Source organism: Lepus europaeus, chromosome 16 (assembly GCF_033115175.1).
Source record: "Lepus europaeus isolate LE1 chromosome 16, mLepTim1.pri, whole genome shotgun sequence".
Classification (NCBI taxonomy): Eukaryota; Metazoa; Chordata; class Mammalia; order Lagomorpha; family Leporidae; genus Lepus; species Lepus europaeus.
Genome location: NC_084842.1, coordinates 45,890,991 through 45,909,098, shown reverse-complemented (window position 1 = coordinate 45,909,098; position 18,108 = coordinate 45,890,991). Strand labels below are relative to the sequence as shown.

The 18,108-nt window shown below is 43.6% G+C and overlaps 1 protein-coding gene across 1 annotated transcript in view; it reads left to right on the top strand.

Moving 5' to 3' along the window:
- Window positions 1–1,986, top strand: part of CCDC25 (coiled-coil domain containing 25) — a 42,230-nt gene extending 40,244 nt beyond the window's left edge. Inside the window, exon 9 of the mRNA XM_062212954.1 lies at window positions 500–1,986. Within this exon, the coding sequence (XP_062068938.1) occupies window positions 500–529 (30 nt within the window). The 3' untranslated portion in view covers window positions 530–1,986. The remainder of the gene's footprint in view (window positions 1–499) is intronic.
- Window positions 1,987–18,108: the final 16,122 nt, after the last annotated feature.

The window sequence follows — 18,108 nt, the reverse complement described above, 5'->3', positions numbered from 1 at the left end:
CAACTAGTCTATATTTGGTTTCCTAATGACTTTTTCTATTTAAAAAAGTTTTTTTGAGAAGTCACAGATCTGTGACAACCTTGAGACTCAAAGTACTAGAATTTCAGTCAGAAATGTTTTGTGCACTGGCAGCATTGTTGGTACAGTTTGAGGTGATGTTTGTTTGGTATATTTGTTGAAGAATCAATCATGGTTTCTGATGGCCATACCTGTTATACCCTAACTGTTAGATCAGTTGGTCTTTATTTCATAATCTGGAAGTCATTGGTCACTTGTTGCCATGTCATCAGACCATGCAATGACACCTTAAAGAATATAGCTAGCTGCTAGTTTAGGGAACTAACAATTTAAAATGGAGAAAGAGTGATGAGTGGATTTAGTATTTTACTTTTAGTTAATGCAGAGATTAGGAATAAGAAGGAGCCTTCTTAAGATAATAATTTGAATTTACAATACTCATTTTTAGGCCTTTTATGTTTCACTTTTTTGTTTCCTACAGGATGGCAATGATTCAGATGAATTCATGTGAGAGAAGAAAAGGATCTGTGAAAGATGTGAATGTAGAGACAATTGCAGACCTTTTGATTTCATCTGTGTTCTGAATTATAAAAAAACAACCAAAATTCTACCTTCATTCTACATAGATAATAATTTTTGAGTTAAAAAAATTATTCCTTTTTTTTCTTTGCTGACAAAAGTGGGTCAGAGAGATATAGCTGAACTTGAAGACAGCATATAACTTTTAGCAAAGTGAAAATATTTTTGCCAGAACATGTCTTGATCCTTCAGGAGAGCTGACAGCCTTTGCTCTTCAGATAGACTTTAGAACAAACCAGAAAGTATTTCTGTTGCTATGGTGTGTCCCTGAAAACAGATGTCATGAGATGCTTTTCATATTCTTAACATATCTTCACTTCTGTTAAGAATGTGTTGATGGGCAGTACATACTAATGTGTCCTTGTTCCAGGTTAGAAAAAGGCACGCGGATTTTGAAGGTGATGTTGATATTTTCAGGTTTCTGGCTTCAGTATTTGTGTCTCATTGTGTCATCTGAATCTGTTAATGTAATGATCCTTAACTCAGCTTTTCCCAGCTCCTGCGTCCCTGCTTGCTTTCTGTGAGTAAGGACCTCCATCTGATTCCATTATATTTAAAGAAATGGGATGTGAGGGCTGAGCTTTGTGGCAGTTGTTTCCTGAGCTCTAACCAAAGCCACATATATGACACCTTAAGCTCTGGAAGTTGTCTCAGTGCTGAGGGAGAAATAGGGAAGAGTATTCTAGAATCATCTGGGAGGTGACAATTACAATTGTCTTGGGAGACAGCATGAAGCAAAAGTCCACATTATAATTATGATTTTAGGTAGAACTAAGCATTTCATTAGCTGGCCAAATAATTTGTTTCTTTACCTTGAAATAGTATTTATTTTGAGTTGTGACCCTGGAGTTCAGCTTCTCAGTTGTGGATCCAATAATTTAATATAATTACTACTCATTTGATCCACCCTGTATTCAGTGTGCTTTTGAACAGAAGATTTATTCTTATTTTTATTATTGTTTGCCATGTGTAGGGCAAACTGTAGAAGAAAAAAAACCAAATAATGAAAAAAAGAACAAAGCCTGCCAGTTAGGAGACATAAAAAACTATGTCCAGAACTCTGCATGCAATGTTTTTATTTTTAACTATAGTTTTAGCAAGCAAAAATGATCTCTACCTGTAATAGCAACTTTGGAACTGTGGATAAAACCGAAAGACTAGTGTTTGCATTTATTCCAAGTCAGCGTATGGATTGAACTGGAAAATTCCTTAAGGCATAACCCATTGGCCAAATATTGAGAGGGCAAGGAAAATGACTACAATTTAGTGTTTGTGTTTGTGTGTCTGTCTGCCTGTCTGTCTTTAATGGTATTCATCCTGCAGTTCTGACATTTAAAAATTATAATAAAGTATCATATTTTTATCTGGAAGTACATTGATATATAAATTCTCCCAATTTTGTTGTTATAAACAGGGAAATCCCCATTCCCAAGCTGGTTTGGAGGGTAATATTGCTGGAAAAGCTTCGTTTATCATATGCAGGTACTCTAGGAGGTATTGGCTTCCTCCTCCACTGACGAATGCTTGCTTGAACATGCATCAGTGAGTCTGCTGCACCTATATCGTCCCCACTGCCTGGCCGTTTAGACACACTGTGTTCATACTTTGCGGCAGGCACCTCAGAGCGGGAGATGGCGCCTGCAGCACCAACTGGGTCACCTCAGCAATCTGCTTCTGCAGAACTTCTCTGTCCCACACTGCAACACATGTAGAGGAGCTTTTGAAGAACACATGTATTTTTAGTGTAGTATCAGACATCCTGTGGTCCAAATTTTAAAACATTTTCTAACTCAACTTCAGATGGTTGAAAATACCTGTCTTCTGGATTCTTTGAGTTGAATTCCTGACTTTCTAGTGGCTTCAGCTATTCTGTGCTGATTTCCCACCTGCCTTTGCAGGGTGTTTTATTTTTCGCTAGCTGCTATAGTCCCAGGGAAACACAAGGACCTTTTGAGAACACGTAGGTTCATTGCAGACAGAACCGTTGGCACTGGAGCTATTTCTGCTGTTGGCATGTTGCTTAAATGCTCTATAGGAGAATTCCTGAACGTTGCTGTTTTCATGATCAGATGGTGCTTTTGAGCAAGTGTGTGTGTCCTGAGCTTTGTGAGTCTGAATTGCCTTGCTCAGCTGTCTCCAGTTTCAGCACTGTCTTGAGTCCATGTAGGTAAGAGTTGCATTATCATTTAATTTGCTTCACGGTCTTATATTATATTGTGACTCTAGACTTCACCTTTCCTATCCACCTTTGTTTATGAAATCTTTGGTCAAGGGAAGTTTGTCAGTGCTTGTGCTGAAACAGATGGGAAAATATGGAAGGTTTTGACATTAGCAGAATTAAGTGAAAGGCTTTAACTTCTCCAGTATCTTTTTATGTTTTGTTGCACTGTCTTTAACTTTTTCTTGAAGCTTAGATTTCAGTGAGCCTTTTCACTGTTCAGTGCCAGCAATTCCCATCATTCAGGACAGATGATGGGAGCCACATACACACAGCAAGATAAGAGAGGGAGAGTCTGCTTGAACCTCCAGCTTAAGACCGGAGCTCTTACTGCCAGTGTTGCATGTGTCGGACAGAGGAACCACTCTTTTTTTTCTGAGCTGGAACTGTTTATAGAGAAAATAACAGGATGGCAAAATGGAGAAATGGAATAATTTTTCACTTTTTTCCTGAGCCATGGTATTGAAGCCTGTTTTTTCTTTCTAAGTACAGCATGTGAATAATAAATTCCCTTATTCAAAATGGTTATATTAGAGTGAGTGGGTGACTTTTTGATTTTTTTTTTAAGATTTATTCATTTGAAAGGCAGAGTTAGAGAGGAAGAGAGAGATCTTCCATCCACTGGTTCATTCCCCAAATGGCTGCAACAGCCGGAGCCAGGCCAGTCTGAAGCCAGGAGCTTCTTCCATGTCTCCCATGTGGATGCGGGGGCCCAAGCACTTGGGCCGTCTGTACTGCTGCTTTCCTAGGATGTTAACAAGGAGCTGGATCAAAAGTAGAGCAGCTGGGACTCGAACTGGCAGCCACATTGGTTGTAGGTGGCAGCTGAACCTGCTGTGTCACAGCACCAACCCCAAACCTTTTGATTTTAAAGTAGACTGTAAGATCAGGTTATAACCAAAAGTCTAAAATCAGAAACTTCAGATTTCAAGCTGCACATGAGTCTTAACCCGCCTAATTCCAGGGAGCATGTGGCAGCTCAGCCACGTGGATAGCTCTGCTGCTTCCTGAGCAAGTCCCCACTCGCGTTCCACTTGGTGCCAGGCGCACATGGATCGTGTGGGCAAGCGAACTCTATGTGCCTTCAGCGTTTCCAAATGAGAAGCTGCCAACAGCAGACGCAGTGTGTCCTGGATGAGTGATAAGTAAAATACAACGAAAATTTACAGCTTGGGTATATCCAAGTGTTTGTGGAATTTTCATTTTTTACTTTTCTTTAAGGCTCAATCTCACTGAGTTGGATATGCGTACTTATTTTAGGCAGGTACAGAGAAGGAGTTTCTTGACTCTGATGATGCCTCAGGCATTTTTGCTCCTAGGAGGAGAGGAGCAAAGCAGAGTAAAAGGAAGGTGGGCCAAGAATTCCAGGAAGAGGACTCAAACCTAGAACTAAAAGTCCGTGAAATGTGAGCACTAGCATTTGGAGTTCACAACTTGCCCCCTACCCTTCTCGAATCCTTAGGAGCCTGCCTGGAATGTTGGCCGGCGTACTAGTGTCTCTGTCTGTTTGAAAGGCAGAGAGAGATCTTCCATCTGCTGGTTCATTTCCCAAATGGCTACATCTAGGTGGGCCACACTGCAGCTGAGAGTCAAGAACTCCATCTCCCATGTGGCTGGTGGGAGCCCAAGTACCTGAAATGTCTTTGCTACCTCCCAGGGTACTACACATTAACAGGAAGTTGGATCTGAAGCAGAGTCACTGGGACTTGAACTAGACATTCCAATATCATGCAGGTGTCCCAAATGAAAGCGTTAACGTACTCCACCACCCACCTGTTTTGTGTAGCAACAACAAAATCCTAAGGCAAGATACCTTATAAGTAAAGAGATTCGTTTGGGTAGCAGTCCAGCTGACTGGACGGTCCAAATGGCAGGGAACCAGAAACCTGGTAAGAACCTCCTTGCCTGTGACACAACATGGCAGAGACTGGAAGGAGCAATGGCAATGTGCCAAAGAGGCCATGCTCACGGTGTGGCCTCGCTCTGTAACAACCTGCTCTCTGGAGAATTCACTCAACCCCTTAGGATCCATAACTCCTCTGGAGCCTCGTGATCTAATCAGTATCCACTGGGCTCCACCACTTCTCCATCTCCACACTGGGACCAAGCTCTTAGAACATGAACCTTTTGGGGGACAGACTATATCTAAACCATAGTGGCAGGTGTGAGGCTGCAAATATGAAAACTTCCTGAAATGATTTTGCTGATCACTATGGGGTTCTGGACTAGTAGTAGAATTTTACCTCTTTTCTCACAGAGCTTCCCCTAATGTTATTCGGAACGTTTGCAGGGACGTACTGGGATTGAGAGAATCGCACAAACGTGAGTTTTTCTCCCACGTAAAACATTCTTGAACCCTTAAATGTCTTAAGAGCAGACAGTTGGGATATGGTTCTCTAGTTAGGGCAACATCTGCATCCTTGAGTTTTAAATGCCTTAGCTACTAGAATTGTGGGGTTTAAATGTTTTAGCAAATGAATCTAAATGGGAAATGTAGTTTGAAACCAGAATTACTCCAGAAAAATTGAGAGATCCTTGCCTATATTAGTAAACCGAAAACAGATATCCTGTCTCTCTCCATCTGTTAACTGTGTTTTGGCAGTTTCTACATACCTCTGCTTTTCTGCCTCACATTGATTGCTTGGCTTTAGCTTTCTGATTTCCTGGTTATATCAATTATTGGAGGGACTGAACTGACCATCTTAGTGGTTGTGACTGTAGGTCTATACTGTAGCAGAATAAAACAAAAAACTGGTCCCTGCATTGCATGTGCTAATGGGCATTGACTCAACATTTTCCACATTTGAGTGCAGCCAAGGGATGGCAACCAGGGAAATTTTATTGCTCTAGAAATCCCTGTAGCTTTTGCTGGTTCCCAAACCTGGTAAGTGGGCGTCGATATTTAAGTCTGAGAAAACAGATGGAATTCTCCAAAGTCAGTATTGTGTTTTGTTCCCACATCAACCAGCCCCTTGTAACCACCGCTGCTGTAAAAATAGGAAACTAATGGCCTGATATTTCACAGCCCGCCTGGAGGAGGTCTGAGCTGCCCAGGCACCTGTTTTGGTTTCTGCCTCAGCAGTTTGCTTTGTGTTGAGAAGGCTAACATTTGCTTATGACTTCAGAAGAGAGCCGGTCTTTCAGGTATTACAGGCTGAGCTATTGATCTTGAAACTTCTGGACCCTTGGCGAAGACACAATTGAACGTTAACAGGTTACAAATGGAAAAAGATACAGAGAAAATATCACTGGAGTCGCTGTGCAGTACCCTTTAACCAGCCCAGACTTGCCAGGACTATGTTCAGCAACGAAGCCCTTGCCTTCATGTGCTGACATCCTTTGTGATTGAAGTTTTTATTTTATGATTAACGTCCTTGGCCTCCATGAGGCTTTACATAACTCATTTCAAAATCAGAAGTGCTTTTAAGAGAGCCTTTGGAAAGGGATGGGAGGGTCTGAAATAGATAAAGCTTACATCTTGTTACAAACAAAGGCTGTATTGGTGACTTTGATTAGAAAGTGTTTCGATGAGAAGGGAGACGGAAGTCCATGTTCTGGTCTCCCAGCAAAAGGTGAGCTGCTCCCAGCTTGTCACCTATCTGCCATGGAGGAGTGTTATGCTGCCTGGTTTAAAACCAGTTACGGTCAGGGCTTTGTAACACACTAGAACTTTAGCTAACAAAACAACACACCAGTTACCTGGGCTTTTCTCCACATCAGTTAAAACAAGAGCTGAGGCTAAAGCTAACCTATGGAGAGTAAAGGAAACAAACCTCTCATTCAAGGATGCTGCTTCTCCCTTGGTACCTTGGAGGAGAGACCCCCCAGGATCCTCTGGGTCTGAATTCAAATATAAGCAAAGGTATGGGTGAAACTGTTCCCCAGCTCCCCTTTCGGAGGGCCACCAATGTTGCCAGTGTTTCTATGAAAGGCAGAAATTCTTGAAGTGGACTCACTTGAGCTAGGAGATTCTGTATTCTTCCCAGCCTGGAAGAATCAATAGCTCAGCTAAAGAGGGAGAGGAGAGAGGCTTCTCTCTGCCTTTGCCTCTGGAGCATTTAATCCAAGAAAAACACCCAGAGATTTCCCAGGCATCACACCTGGCAGCTGGAACTTTAGGGCAGATATAAGTACAGAAATGGAGATGGGCAAAGGGATTAGAAATCCTTTGGTGTCTGCCCAGGAGCCAGCCTCTGCAGGGACATTGAGTTACAGCATGGATTATCTCTCTCTCTCTCTTTTTTTTTTTTTTTTTTTTTTTGACAGGCAGAGTGGACAGTGAGAGAGAGAGAGAGAAAGGTCTTCCTTTTTCCGTTGGTTCACCCCCCCCCCCAATGGCCGCTGCGGCCGGCGCACCGTGCTGATGCAAAGCCAGGAGCCAGGTGCTTCTCTTGGTCTCCCTTGTGGGTGCAGGGCCCAAGGACTTGGCCCATCCTCCACTGCACTCCCGGGCCACAGCAGAGAGCTGGACTGGAACCTGACTGGGACTAGAACCTGGTGTGCCGGCGCCGCAGGCGGAGGATTAGCCTATTGAGCCATGGCACCAGCCATGGATTATCTCTCAATAAGCTCCTGTTTCAGTTAAAGTCATCTCAGTTGGAGAAGGATCTGAAGAAGCATGTGAGAAAACTGTTTAGTTTCACTTCAGTGTGGGCTTGGGTAGAGAGGAAGAACAGGCCTCAGGCAACTCCAGATGTCTGTGCCCAAACCACCTCTTGATTGCATCCACAGCCAGACGAGGCCAGGCTGCCTCCTCGCACCCCATCAGAAAGCACAGGAGAAAACCTGCAGCGTGTTGAAAGTGCGTATGAAGGAGGAGGAGCCAAACAGCATTTCTACCCCTTGACTTGACCTTCCGGGGTTGTAGACTTTTGAACACGGCTCTCCTGCTTTTCTTCTCTAGGCCTCTGTTAGCCTGTTGCAAAAGGAGGCCTAGGATGAGAGGGGCCTGTGAATTCCGCACTGCAGAGCCAGGCTGGTCACAGACTTGAGGAAGGCGAGATGAGGCAGCTCACACATTCAGTGTCCGCGACTGATGAACTGGAGAACTGAGTTGGAGAACGCATTTCTTCTCTAAACGGGGCAGCTGCTCAGCCCAGCTCCTTATTGCCATGGGGGAATCAAGCTTTACACGTGAAGCCAGTGAGTAACAAGTGCATTGAAGGGGTTGATAGGCAAAAGGAGGTGACTTCTTCCAGTCACTTTCTTCGACAGTATTCTGAATTCTCTCCCCCACTCTCTGTTGAATCTTCTCAGTCTCTTTCCCACCCGAGAGCAATTCCATTTAAAACAATGATTGCCATGGAGATACGGGAACCTCATGCTGTTTAAATAAAAAATTCAGTCTCATAATTCATCCCTCTTCCTAGTTCAAGTCTACTTTACTCTTCCTCTTCCCGGCAGCCAGGCAGATGCTAGAGAAAGTAGGTTTAAGAAGTGTCAGCTGCTAGGCCCTCCATGGCAGGGGCAGAGGAATGGGGCTAGAGACGGGGAAAATCTCTTGACAGACCCTATTGTAATCTGGCTACTAGTGGCCCCAGTGCAGCAGCTGCCTCCCATGCTAGCTCTTCATGGAGCCCATTTGTAAGTTGGTGCTGTAGTTCTGTGATCTGGGAATGCACTTTGTAGTTGAGTCCTTGCAGCCTTTCTCAATCAGGGCCTCTTCTGGAGACTTAAGTCCACTTGCCTTGGCAGGCAGCCCTCTTCAATGAGGTCTCCACATTTCACCGCTAGCCTGGAACCCAGCTTTCTCCCTTTGTTGCCCCTTAATCAGAGGAAAACTGCTTTCCAAATTAGCAAGTCCAGTCTGATCAGCTGCCACCACTGTCTCATCCTGCCATGATGGACAGCTCTGGCCAGTCTCATGCCTTTAGAATTTCTTTGCCAAGAAGCAAGATCTCTCTCAATGGTAAGGTTAGCTAAAAATAGGCCTTTGGGCCCAGTAAACCCCAGTAAGGAGGTGAGATACCTATCTCTCCTGGCTTGTACCCACCACCACAGGCTCACTCACAAGTTCTTGGAGCTTTCTCATTTGGCGTGGAGGGGTAGGAATGAGAGAGGTGGAGCACTCTAAGCTTGTAGATTCAGTGTAGCCCTTTTGAGTTGTTCCTTGTATGAGCACTGGGGAGATTGGTTTTACTAGCCTTTGGCAAGATCTGCACTGGGGTATCCTACAACTAGAATGTGGATATATTTACCACTTCTTGCTCTCTGCGTTGAGACTTCATGGATATCCAATACCATATTTCATTAAAAATCTATATATTTTTAGGTAAAATTGCCAAATTTTTCTGTTGACTCAAAACTGACATTGCATGGGTCCAGCAGATCGCGTCTGTGGACAGTACATTCCCCATGAGCTGTCAATGTTTGAGGGCTCTGGGTTAGAAGTGCTAATGTATTTTCCAGTCCTCATCATTGTGAATTTATTATTTTTCCTTATTTAGTAAGAGTCAAGTGCAAGGAACTCAATGACAAAGGCCTCCTGGAAATAACCTGAGTGGATACCAGTACCCTGGAGAAACAAGAAATTAAGGAAAAGGCCAGCAGGTGGCAGAAGAGAATAAGCATAGGTCTCCGCTTCTGTCCTGTTGAGATGCCCCAGTCCTTGGGCGTCCATATTGTGTTCTTGCACACGGATGGGAGGTTGGACTTAAGTATCTTCAGCACATCTTGACTCAGGCTTCTGGAAGGTCTCAAAGCTCTTTGCCATTGAAATCTTAGAACTGCGGTATGGAAGGTGCCTGAATAGACTGATACCATGTATTGATTTTAAAAGAAAATCATTGTCAAAACACAATGCGTATTGTTTACAAACCTATTTTGGAATCTGCTTCTTTCTCTCTTTCACATGCATAATGCACAGGTTTCATAAAATTGTATCCAGGTCCCTTCCAAGCCCCCCGCCTTTTAAAGATTTATTTATTTTTTTGAAAGAGTTACACAGAAGACAGGCAGAGAGAGAGAGAGAGGTCTTCCATCCGATGGTTCACTCCCCAGTGACCACAATGGCCAGAGCTGTGCCGATCTGAGGCCAGGAGCCAGGAGCTTCCCCTGGGTCTCCCATGCAGGTGCAGGGGCCCAAGGACTTGGGGGCCATCTTCTGCTTTCCCAGGCCACAGCAGAGAGCTGGATTGGAAGTGGAGCAGCTGGGACTGGAACCAGTGCCCATATAGAATGCTGGTGCTTCAGGCCAGGGTGTTAACCCACTGCACCATGGCACCAGCCCCTCCAAGCCCATGTTACATGGTTCCCTGAGTCATTCACTTATTAGAAAGTTACTGGATTGGGCCAAAGTCAGCCTCACAGTGACTTTGTTCTGCTTTCTGAAACACAGTGCAAATTGGTTTCTTCTTCCATGCAATAGCTTGAAAGGTTTGAAGAGAGCAGTCAGCTGCCAACTGTGACTGCTCCCAGCCATCCCATTCTCTGTAATTAAACATGACTCAGCAAAAACGTGGGCTCTTCACACAACTCAGAATGAGGACCCCCGACCCTCCCTTGATTTCTTAATTCCCAAGGAAATAGCAGCTCCTGAGCTGTGCCGTCTTGAAGCCGGAGCCCAGCTGCCCACATGAGAAGAGGAGGACAGAGTGGATTCTTCTCCAAATGTAGCCTAGATCACCTGCCTCCTTGAGTCACACTGTCAACAAAGTCCTCTGTCTTCTCCACATATGTTGATTAGAAAGTTCTGGGCTTTGGACTATGGTGTAAGACTTTAAATTTCTCCCTTTAAAGGTTGTTTTACTATGTAATGTAACAAATACACTAACGAGTATAAGAAAAACTATGTTCATTTTCAAGAGTAATAATATAATACCTGTGTTCTATCACATTGGTTAAGAAACAGAGTGGCCCCCCCTCCCCCGAGGCCTTGTTTATACCCCTCTAGTCACAGCCTTTCCTTCTCTCCAACTCTCCTCACTTTTGTGAGAATAATTCCCTTGCTCTTCATTTGTTATCCCCTATGCTACACTGTTTGGTGTAATTTGAACTTCATATCCATGGAATCTTACCATAATGCTTTTCCTATAGTTATTTCTTCCATTCAGTATCACATTTCTGATGAATTTTCCCTACTAAAGACATGCTGTGAGAATCTGCCTGTTGAGGTCATTTTGGTTCTAATGCTTCCTTCTAACATAATCTCTTTTGCAATATTATCAACATCTGTAAATATTCCTTCTATATTGTCATCTAAAACATTTGGAAAAATGTGAAATGGGGTCAGTCTTGGAGAAATGCCTTCAGCAAACACAACTGACTGAGATTAAGTCCTCATTCAGCTCTCTGGGCATACTCAACCAGTTACTAATCTCCCTGACTTCACTTTAATCTGGACTTTATCTTTCTCCCTGCCCAAAGGAGTTTATCAAAAAATACCTTGCTTGAAAGTCCTTGCTTGCAGATAAAATGTATTTATGGCGTCTTCCTGATCCACCAGTCCAGCAACCTTCTCAAGAAAAGGAAATGCCTAGAGAACTATTCTTTCTGACCTCTCGACTTGCTTCCTATGATTTCTCAAAGTTCACAGATAATACCTGAGACATCTCCATTACCAGTACCCATAGTTTCTGTGACTGTCCTTCGTGTGGGCCAGGAAGCTAGGACTGGGGGAGGACAAGCGGTGGCTCATCCACTGAGACAGAGAGGGCATTTTTCATACACAGAAGGGATTGGGACAAAGCTCTTAATTATTAGCTTCCAGAAAGTGGTAGATGAAGTAGTTTTTGAGAAGTTAGAAGTAGGAGTAGGGTTAATAATTGGAGGTTGAAGGGGAAAAGTTGAGATAGTCACTGGCATGATGAAAAGCCAGGCTGTTACGAGAAATGAATCAGAAGATTGCTCAATGGAAGTGGCTGGAAGGCTTTTCTAGCCGGTCTGTTAGACACAGAATGAGAACTTTCTCCACTAGCCAGTTCTGAACCATGGAACAGGGCCAAAGAAGACAGGACAATCCAGGGCCACAGACGGACCATCTAAGGGGTAAACTGAAATTAGTTTAGGCCATTTGTGTGGGCAGCATCAGAGGGACTGAGGAGTTCCAGGCCCCAGGGAAAACAAATCAGATGTAAAAAGGAGGAGTGGGCAGCAGGAAAGGGGACAAGTGATATGACTGGAGGTCTGATGAGAGGAGAATGGGTAACAATAGGAACGGGGAGGTATTGAGGGTGAAACAGGGTATCGATGTATAGAATAGGGCTGGAAGAGTTGGAGTGATCTTGAAGCCTCACAGCCCCTCTAGGGATGAATATGATCTCTTTATAGATGTAGAAGCCTAGAGTAGCTGTGAACATAAACCATGTGCTCTCTGTAGGCAGGGGCTGCCTTGGTCTTTATTCGTCTTCACGTCCATAGGAGCATCTCCCTAGTCATTACTGGGAGAATTGCTCTCTTCCACATGATTCCTGTGAGCCCCCGCAGGGCAGGTAGAAGAGACCTTTGCAAACATGAACTGGCTTCCACATCCAGAGAGGCCCAGTCTGAGACATGTTCCGTGACGTCTGGTTTGTAATGCTAGTATGTCATCTGAATGTTTAGACTTCAACATTTCATTCCATTTTAAACTTGTAAGGTGGCAATACACATTGAATGCTGAGAAATCATAACCATTTGTAGACTAATTGAGTTACTCAAAGCCAAACAACACTGGATTATCCCTGAGATAAGGACCAACTCTGGAGTCCTGAGGGTTCCTGGCAAGACTTTTGAACCCTATTTACAATATGAGGTGGTTTTTTCCTATAATACGTTCCTATGATAAAGCTTAATTTATAAATTAGGCATAATAAGATATTAACAACTAATAATAAAATAGGATGATCACAACAATATGTGTAATAAAAGTTATTTAAAACTTATGAATTATCTATTTCCAGAATTTTCCACTGTTTTCAGACTTTGGTTGACCATGAATAATTGAAGCCATAAAAAGTGAAACGATTGCACCTTCTAAATGTGATTGTCCAACCATGATGACCCTATATCTCCTAAGATTGTTAGGTCAGGCCTGGTGTCGTGGCACAGTGGGTTAAGACACTGCCTGTGACACCAGAATCCCATATGATCCTCTGCTGCTCTGCTATCCCATCCAGCTTTCCGTTAATCAGCCCAGGAAATCAGCAGATGGTGGGCTAAGTGCTTGGGCCACAACCACACACATGGGAGATCTAAATGGAGTTCCAGGTTCCTGGCTTTGATCTGGCCCAGCCCAGCTGTTGTGGCCATTTGGGGAGTGAACCACGAGATGGAAGACCTCCCTCTCTTTCTCTCCCTGTCTCTGTCACTCTGCCTGTCAGATAAATAAATGTCTTTTGAAAACAAACCAAGAAAACACTGATAAGTGTCTCTGAGCATAGGTAATTCAGAAGGGAAGAAAGTAATCGTTCTTTCATTTTCAAAAGGATATAGGAACTGTTCTCTATGTTCCAGAAGTTAGTTATTACAGCAGATATACCTTGCATCAGGAAAGGGAGAGAAGGCAAAGGAATACAATTTTTGCTTCTCTACAGTCATCTGGGCCTTTTCAAACTCTGATTCACCCTATGGGAAGATGTGGAGCATTCGTTCCTGCTGGGTCTTCAGTGGTGAAATGCTGTGAGTACATATCTGGTGTTGCATCTTCTGTGGCTTGAATGAATCATGCCTGTTCTGGATACTTCCCCCAAGAAATATTTCCCCATTTCCCAAGGGACCTAGAGTCATGCCATTGGTATAGTCTGTTTTGAAAGAAATTGAGCCAAACTGGGAGGGGGGGGGGGGAGTCCTAACTTTTCTGAGCCTTGAAGTTCCACGAAGTTTTAAGAGTCTCAGGACTCTCAAATTCGTTTGAAATCCATTCTGTCCAGGAAGGGTCTTCGGTGATGGGCTAAGATTTGGGGGAACATGTTTCTCCATGGAAATTAATTAGCAGACGTTCATGAGGAACCTGACACTGTCAGGCCCTGCCTAAGCACCTGATAAAGTAGATAACTTTTCCCAGATACACCAACACTGAGCAGTGACCAGATGACCAAGCGCCCTGAGAGCGTTGAGAAGGACAACTCACTGATGTCAGAGAAGGCAGCATTTGGTCTGGATTTTGCTCAGAATTTACCAGATTATGGAGGAGCATCCTGGGCAGAGTCTGGCAGGGAACAGAGGCCATGGGTTGGTGGTACGTGAAATTAGCTAACACCATGCATTTGTCACTGCTTAGAACAACCTCACATGCCTAGGAAGCACTTCTATATGTGGTTCCGACAGCTCCTCAGTGTCTGAGGAGGTAGGACAGAGGGGATGTGACCTGGGATGACGTCAGAATAGAACTGAATTCTGGCCTTTCTCTCTGTCTCTCTCTCTCACTGTCTAACCCATCTGTCAGATAAATTAAAAAAAGGGGGGGGGGGGGTGGCGCAGGCCCGGCGCCGTGGCTCACTTGGTTAATCCTCTGCTTGTGGCGCCGGCATCCTATATGGGCCTCGTGTTCTAGTCCCAGTTGCTCCTCTTCCAGTCCAGCTCTCTGCTGTGGCCCAGGAGGGCAGTGGAGGATGACCCAAGTGCTTGGGCCCCTGCACTCGCGTGGGAGACCAGGAGGAGGCACCTGGCTCCCGGCTTCAGATAGGTGCAGTGCACCGGTCATGGCGGCCATTTGGGGGGTGAACCAACGGAAGGAAGACCTTTGTCTCTCTCTCTCTCTCTCTCACTGTCTAACTCATCTGTCAAATAAATAAATAAAAAGAACTGAATTCTGGGATGAGGCTTAGACAGCAGTGAATGCTCAGGGCTGTGATTTCTACTTCTTAAACTTACTTTTTCATTTGAGTGGTTATTACAATCACACAGTTCAAAGTAAAAAAAATGTATTTAAAGGACATCGCAACATTTGGTTCCCAGGCCTGACTCCATCCACTGCTTCTCCCACACCCTGCTGCTGTGGATAACCATTGTAATGAGGTTGAGGGTTTTTTGGATATCACTCTAGTGTTTATTTTATTTCTAGTGTTTATTGATACCTGCACCTACATCTATATCTATAGCTGTATCTAAAGCCACTTCTCCATCCAGCTATGTAATGTTGGGTTGGAGCAATTTCAACTTTACAAACAGCTTCCACCCAGAGACCTTCTTTTCATTTATGACATTCTAACAAAGGACCCAGTCCAGCCCAGGGTTCCAGGTCTCCCTAACTGTCACATCTCTTCCATCTGCTGCCTCGGCAGTTCTTTGAATTTCAGGCCCTTGACTTTCGTTTAGAATTATAGGCTATCTTTGTAGACGTTCTTGCCATTTGGATTTGTGTGCTATTTCCTTGCAAATAGACCCAGATTATGCATTTCTTTGGCAGGAATGTTAGAAAAATGATGCTGTCTTCTTATTGCACCCTAGGAAGCTTCACATGATGTGAATTTGTTCCATTCTTGGTGATGTTAGTTTTAATCAATTAAGCTCATGTCTGCCAGGTTCCTCCGCCGTAAATGTACATATTTCCCACTTTCTACTGCAAAGGCATTTGACTTGGTAATTCATTGTTCTATCTCTTATCCCACTTTCACCTACTAGTTTAGCATTCATTAATTTTTTGCTTGAATTAATTGGTACTATCGAGATTATAAAGCATGTTTTTCCCCCAATTTCATCTCTCCTCTATACTTATTAGTTGACATTTTATAATAAGGAAGAAATTTCTTTTCTTCCATGTATTTGTTTACTTATATTAGAGTGGATTTCCTACTTTATCCAAAGGATTAAAATCTTATCAGTATATATCAGTATAATTTTTCTGGTGCTCAAATTGTTCCAGCTTTGGCTAACAAGAGCCCCTTCAAGTTAGCTTCTATACCCTTTTGACATATTTCCATTATTCTTTAGTGTTTTCTTAATTTATGGTACAGAAAGAAAAAAAAAAAAGTTCCAGGCTCATTTTGTACTTCCTTTCCCTAGCTCTGAAATCAGTCATTTCTCCATGGACTCCTGGTTCTTTTGAGTACAGAGTTGCATTTAATTCCCAAGCTGGAGGAGGGCATTTGGCACAGTGGTTAAGATCCCACTTAGGATGCCTGCATCCCCTGTTGAAGTACCTAGACTTGAGTCTGGCTCCACTCTCTGTTTTTCCTTCCTGCTAATGCGGACCCTGGGAGGCAGCAGTGGTGGCGCAAGTACTTGGGTCTCTGTTGTCTACTGGGAAGCCTGGAATGAGTTCCCAGCTCCCAGGCATTTGAGTGGTAACTCAGAAGATGGGAGATGTGTCTCTGTCTCTCTCTCTCTCTCCCTCTCTCTTTTCCCCCTCCCCCCACCACACAGATAAAATACATTAAAATTTAATTACCAAAATTTCAGGGCCACCAGGTATGCTAATTGCTGTTGGAGTGTTGCTGCTCTCAGTGGAGATACACACTTGTACCCCTTCCATCTCCATGTATTTATTTTTCTGGTTATGTATCTGTGTGTCTTACCTAGATCTGTATCTGTATCCACCCATCCATCCATCTGTTAAACCAAGAGTGAGCACTAATATTTGTAATTCCACTCAGTACTACAGGATTCCTTCTGATTTCCTCTCTTCCCGTAGTTGCAGCCATCTTCTCTGTCAGCAGGGAAACTGTCTCAATTGCTCTCCATTTCCTCAAGTATTTGTTCAGTCTCACGGATGTAGCCAACCACTGGGCTTCTCCTGCTGCCTATTCTGCCTAAAATGCCAGTTCCATTCAAGTCAAGTCCTTCTTGACTTGCTGATTTGTAGAAACTCTGCACTGGGAAGGTTAGTTTCTCGTCTGCAATATAAAATTGCAAATTTTCCCCAGTTGCTATGTGTTGTTAGACTTTGCATGTGGTGTATTATCCATGCTGAAATTTTAAATTTTTATATGGCTGAGCTTGTCACTCTTTCCTTGGATGGCTTCTAAGTGTTGCATCATTGTTAGAAAGCTCTCCTCACTGTGGAGAATGAACCAGAGCAGGGCCAGACTGGAGGTAGAGAGGCCAGGTAGGATTTTGTTAACAATTGGTGTAGCAAAGCTGAAAAGAAGGGAATATTTGTCACCAACTTGAATGACAAGTCAGTACAGGGACAGGGCGAGGCAGGAGGCAACAAAGTTGAGGTTCCTGGCCAGATGGTATTGTTAAGCATGTCATAAGGTACCCTCTTGTTTCCAGAGGTTTGTGCTAATATTGGAGGTACACGAAGGTGGAACAGAACCCTGGGATGGAATTTTTGGGGAAGCTGTCTTACTTGTTCACTTTACTGTGTCTGGCTACTATAAACTTTTGCATCATTTAACATATTAAAACAATCAGGGGCTGGTGCTGTGGCATAGTGGGTAGGGCCGCCACCTGCAGTGCCAGTATCCCATATGGGCACCAGTTCAAGTCCTGGCTGTTCTACTTCTAATTCAGCTCTCTGCTATGGCCTGGGAAAGCAGTAGAAGATGGCCCAAGTCCTTGGGCTCCTGCACCCACATGAGAGACTTGGAAGAAACTCCTAGCTCCTGGCTTCGGATCGATGCGGCTCTGACTGTTGCAGCCAACTGGGGAGTGACCCAGTGGATGGAAGACCTCCTCTCTGTCTCTCTCTGCCTCTCTTCTCTCTGTGTAACTCTGCTTTTCAAATAAGTAAATAAATCTTTAAAAAAATGATCAGCCTTATTCATAATAAAGTCATATAATTTTAATCTACACAGAGGTATCATTTCTCACCCATTGGCAAAAAAAAAAAAAAAAAAAAAAAAAACCTCTCACAATTTGTGTATTCTGATTATGATCATTCAAAGAGAGGTTATAAGGACTAGAATTTACAAAAAGATTTTGTTTCAATTGGAGTTAAATGTTAAATTTAGATCCCAGGAGACTTTTAATTAAGCCAAGGAGAATGGAGGACTGGGAAGGGAAAACCGGATCTTTCTCTTTGTCCCCTTTTTGTGCCCTGTCTCTGTTTTTCTGTCACTGTGGTTTTCACTCAGCTCTGTTCTTTCTCCCCTCCATAGATAAATTATTTATTAATAAATGAGCACCTACTATGTGCCAAGCTCCACTTGAGGTATTTGATACCTTAGTGACTAAAAATGACAGACTTCTGGCAACCCACAGAGCTTACAGTCTAATTTTTTTCTTGTCCTCTCTCCTCAAACTATTTCTCCCTCATACATTTTATTTACTCGTCATTTCTGCTTTCTCAGACTTTGGTTTATCCTGCTCCTGCACGGCCCTGTGTCCACATGACTCTCTGCATGTTGTTGATGGACATTTGTGTCTCCTCTGGTCTTTTACTATGACAAACAGTGCTGCAGGGAACAGCCGTGCACACATAGCTTCTCGTA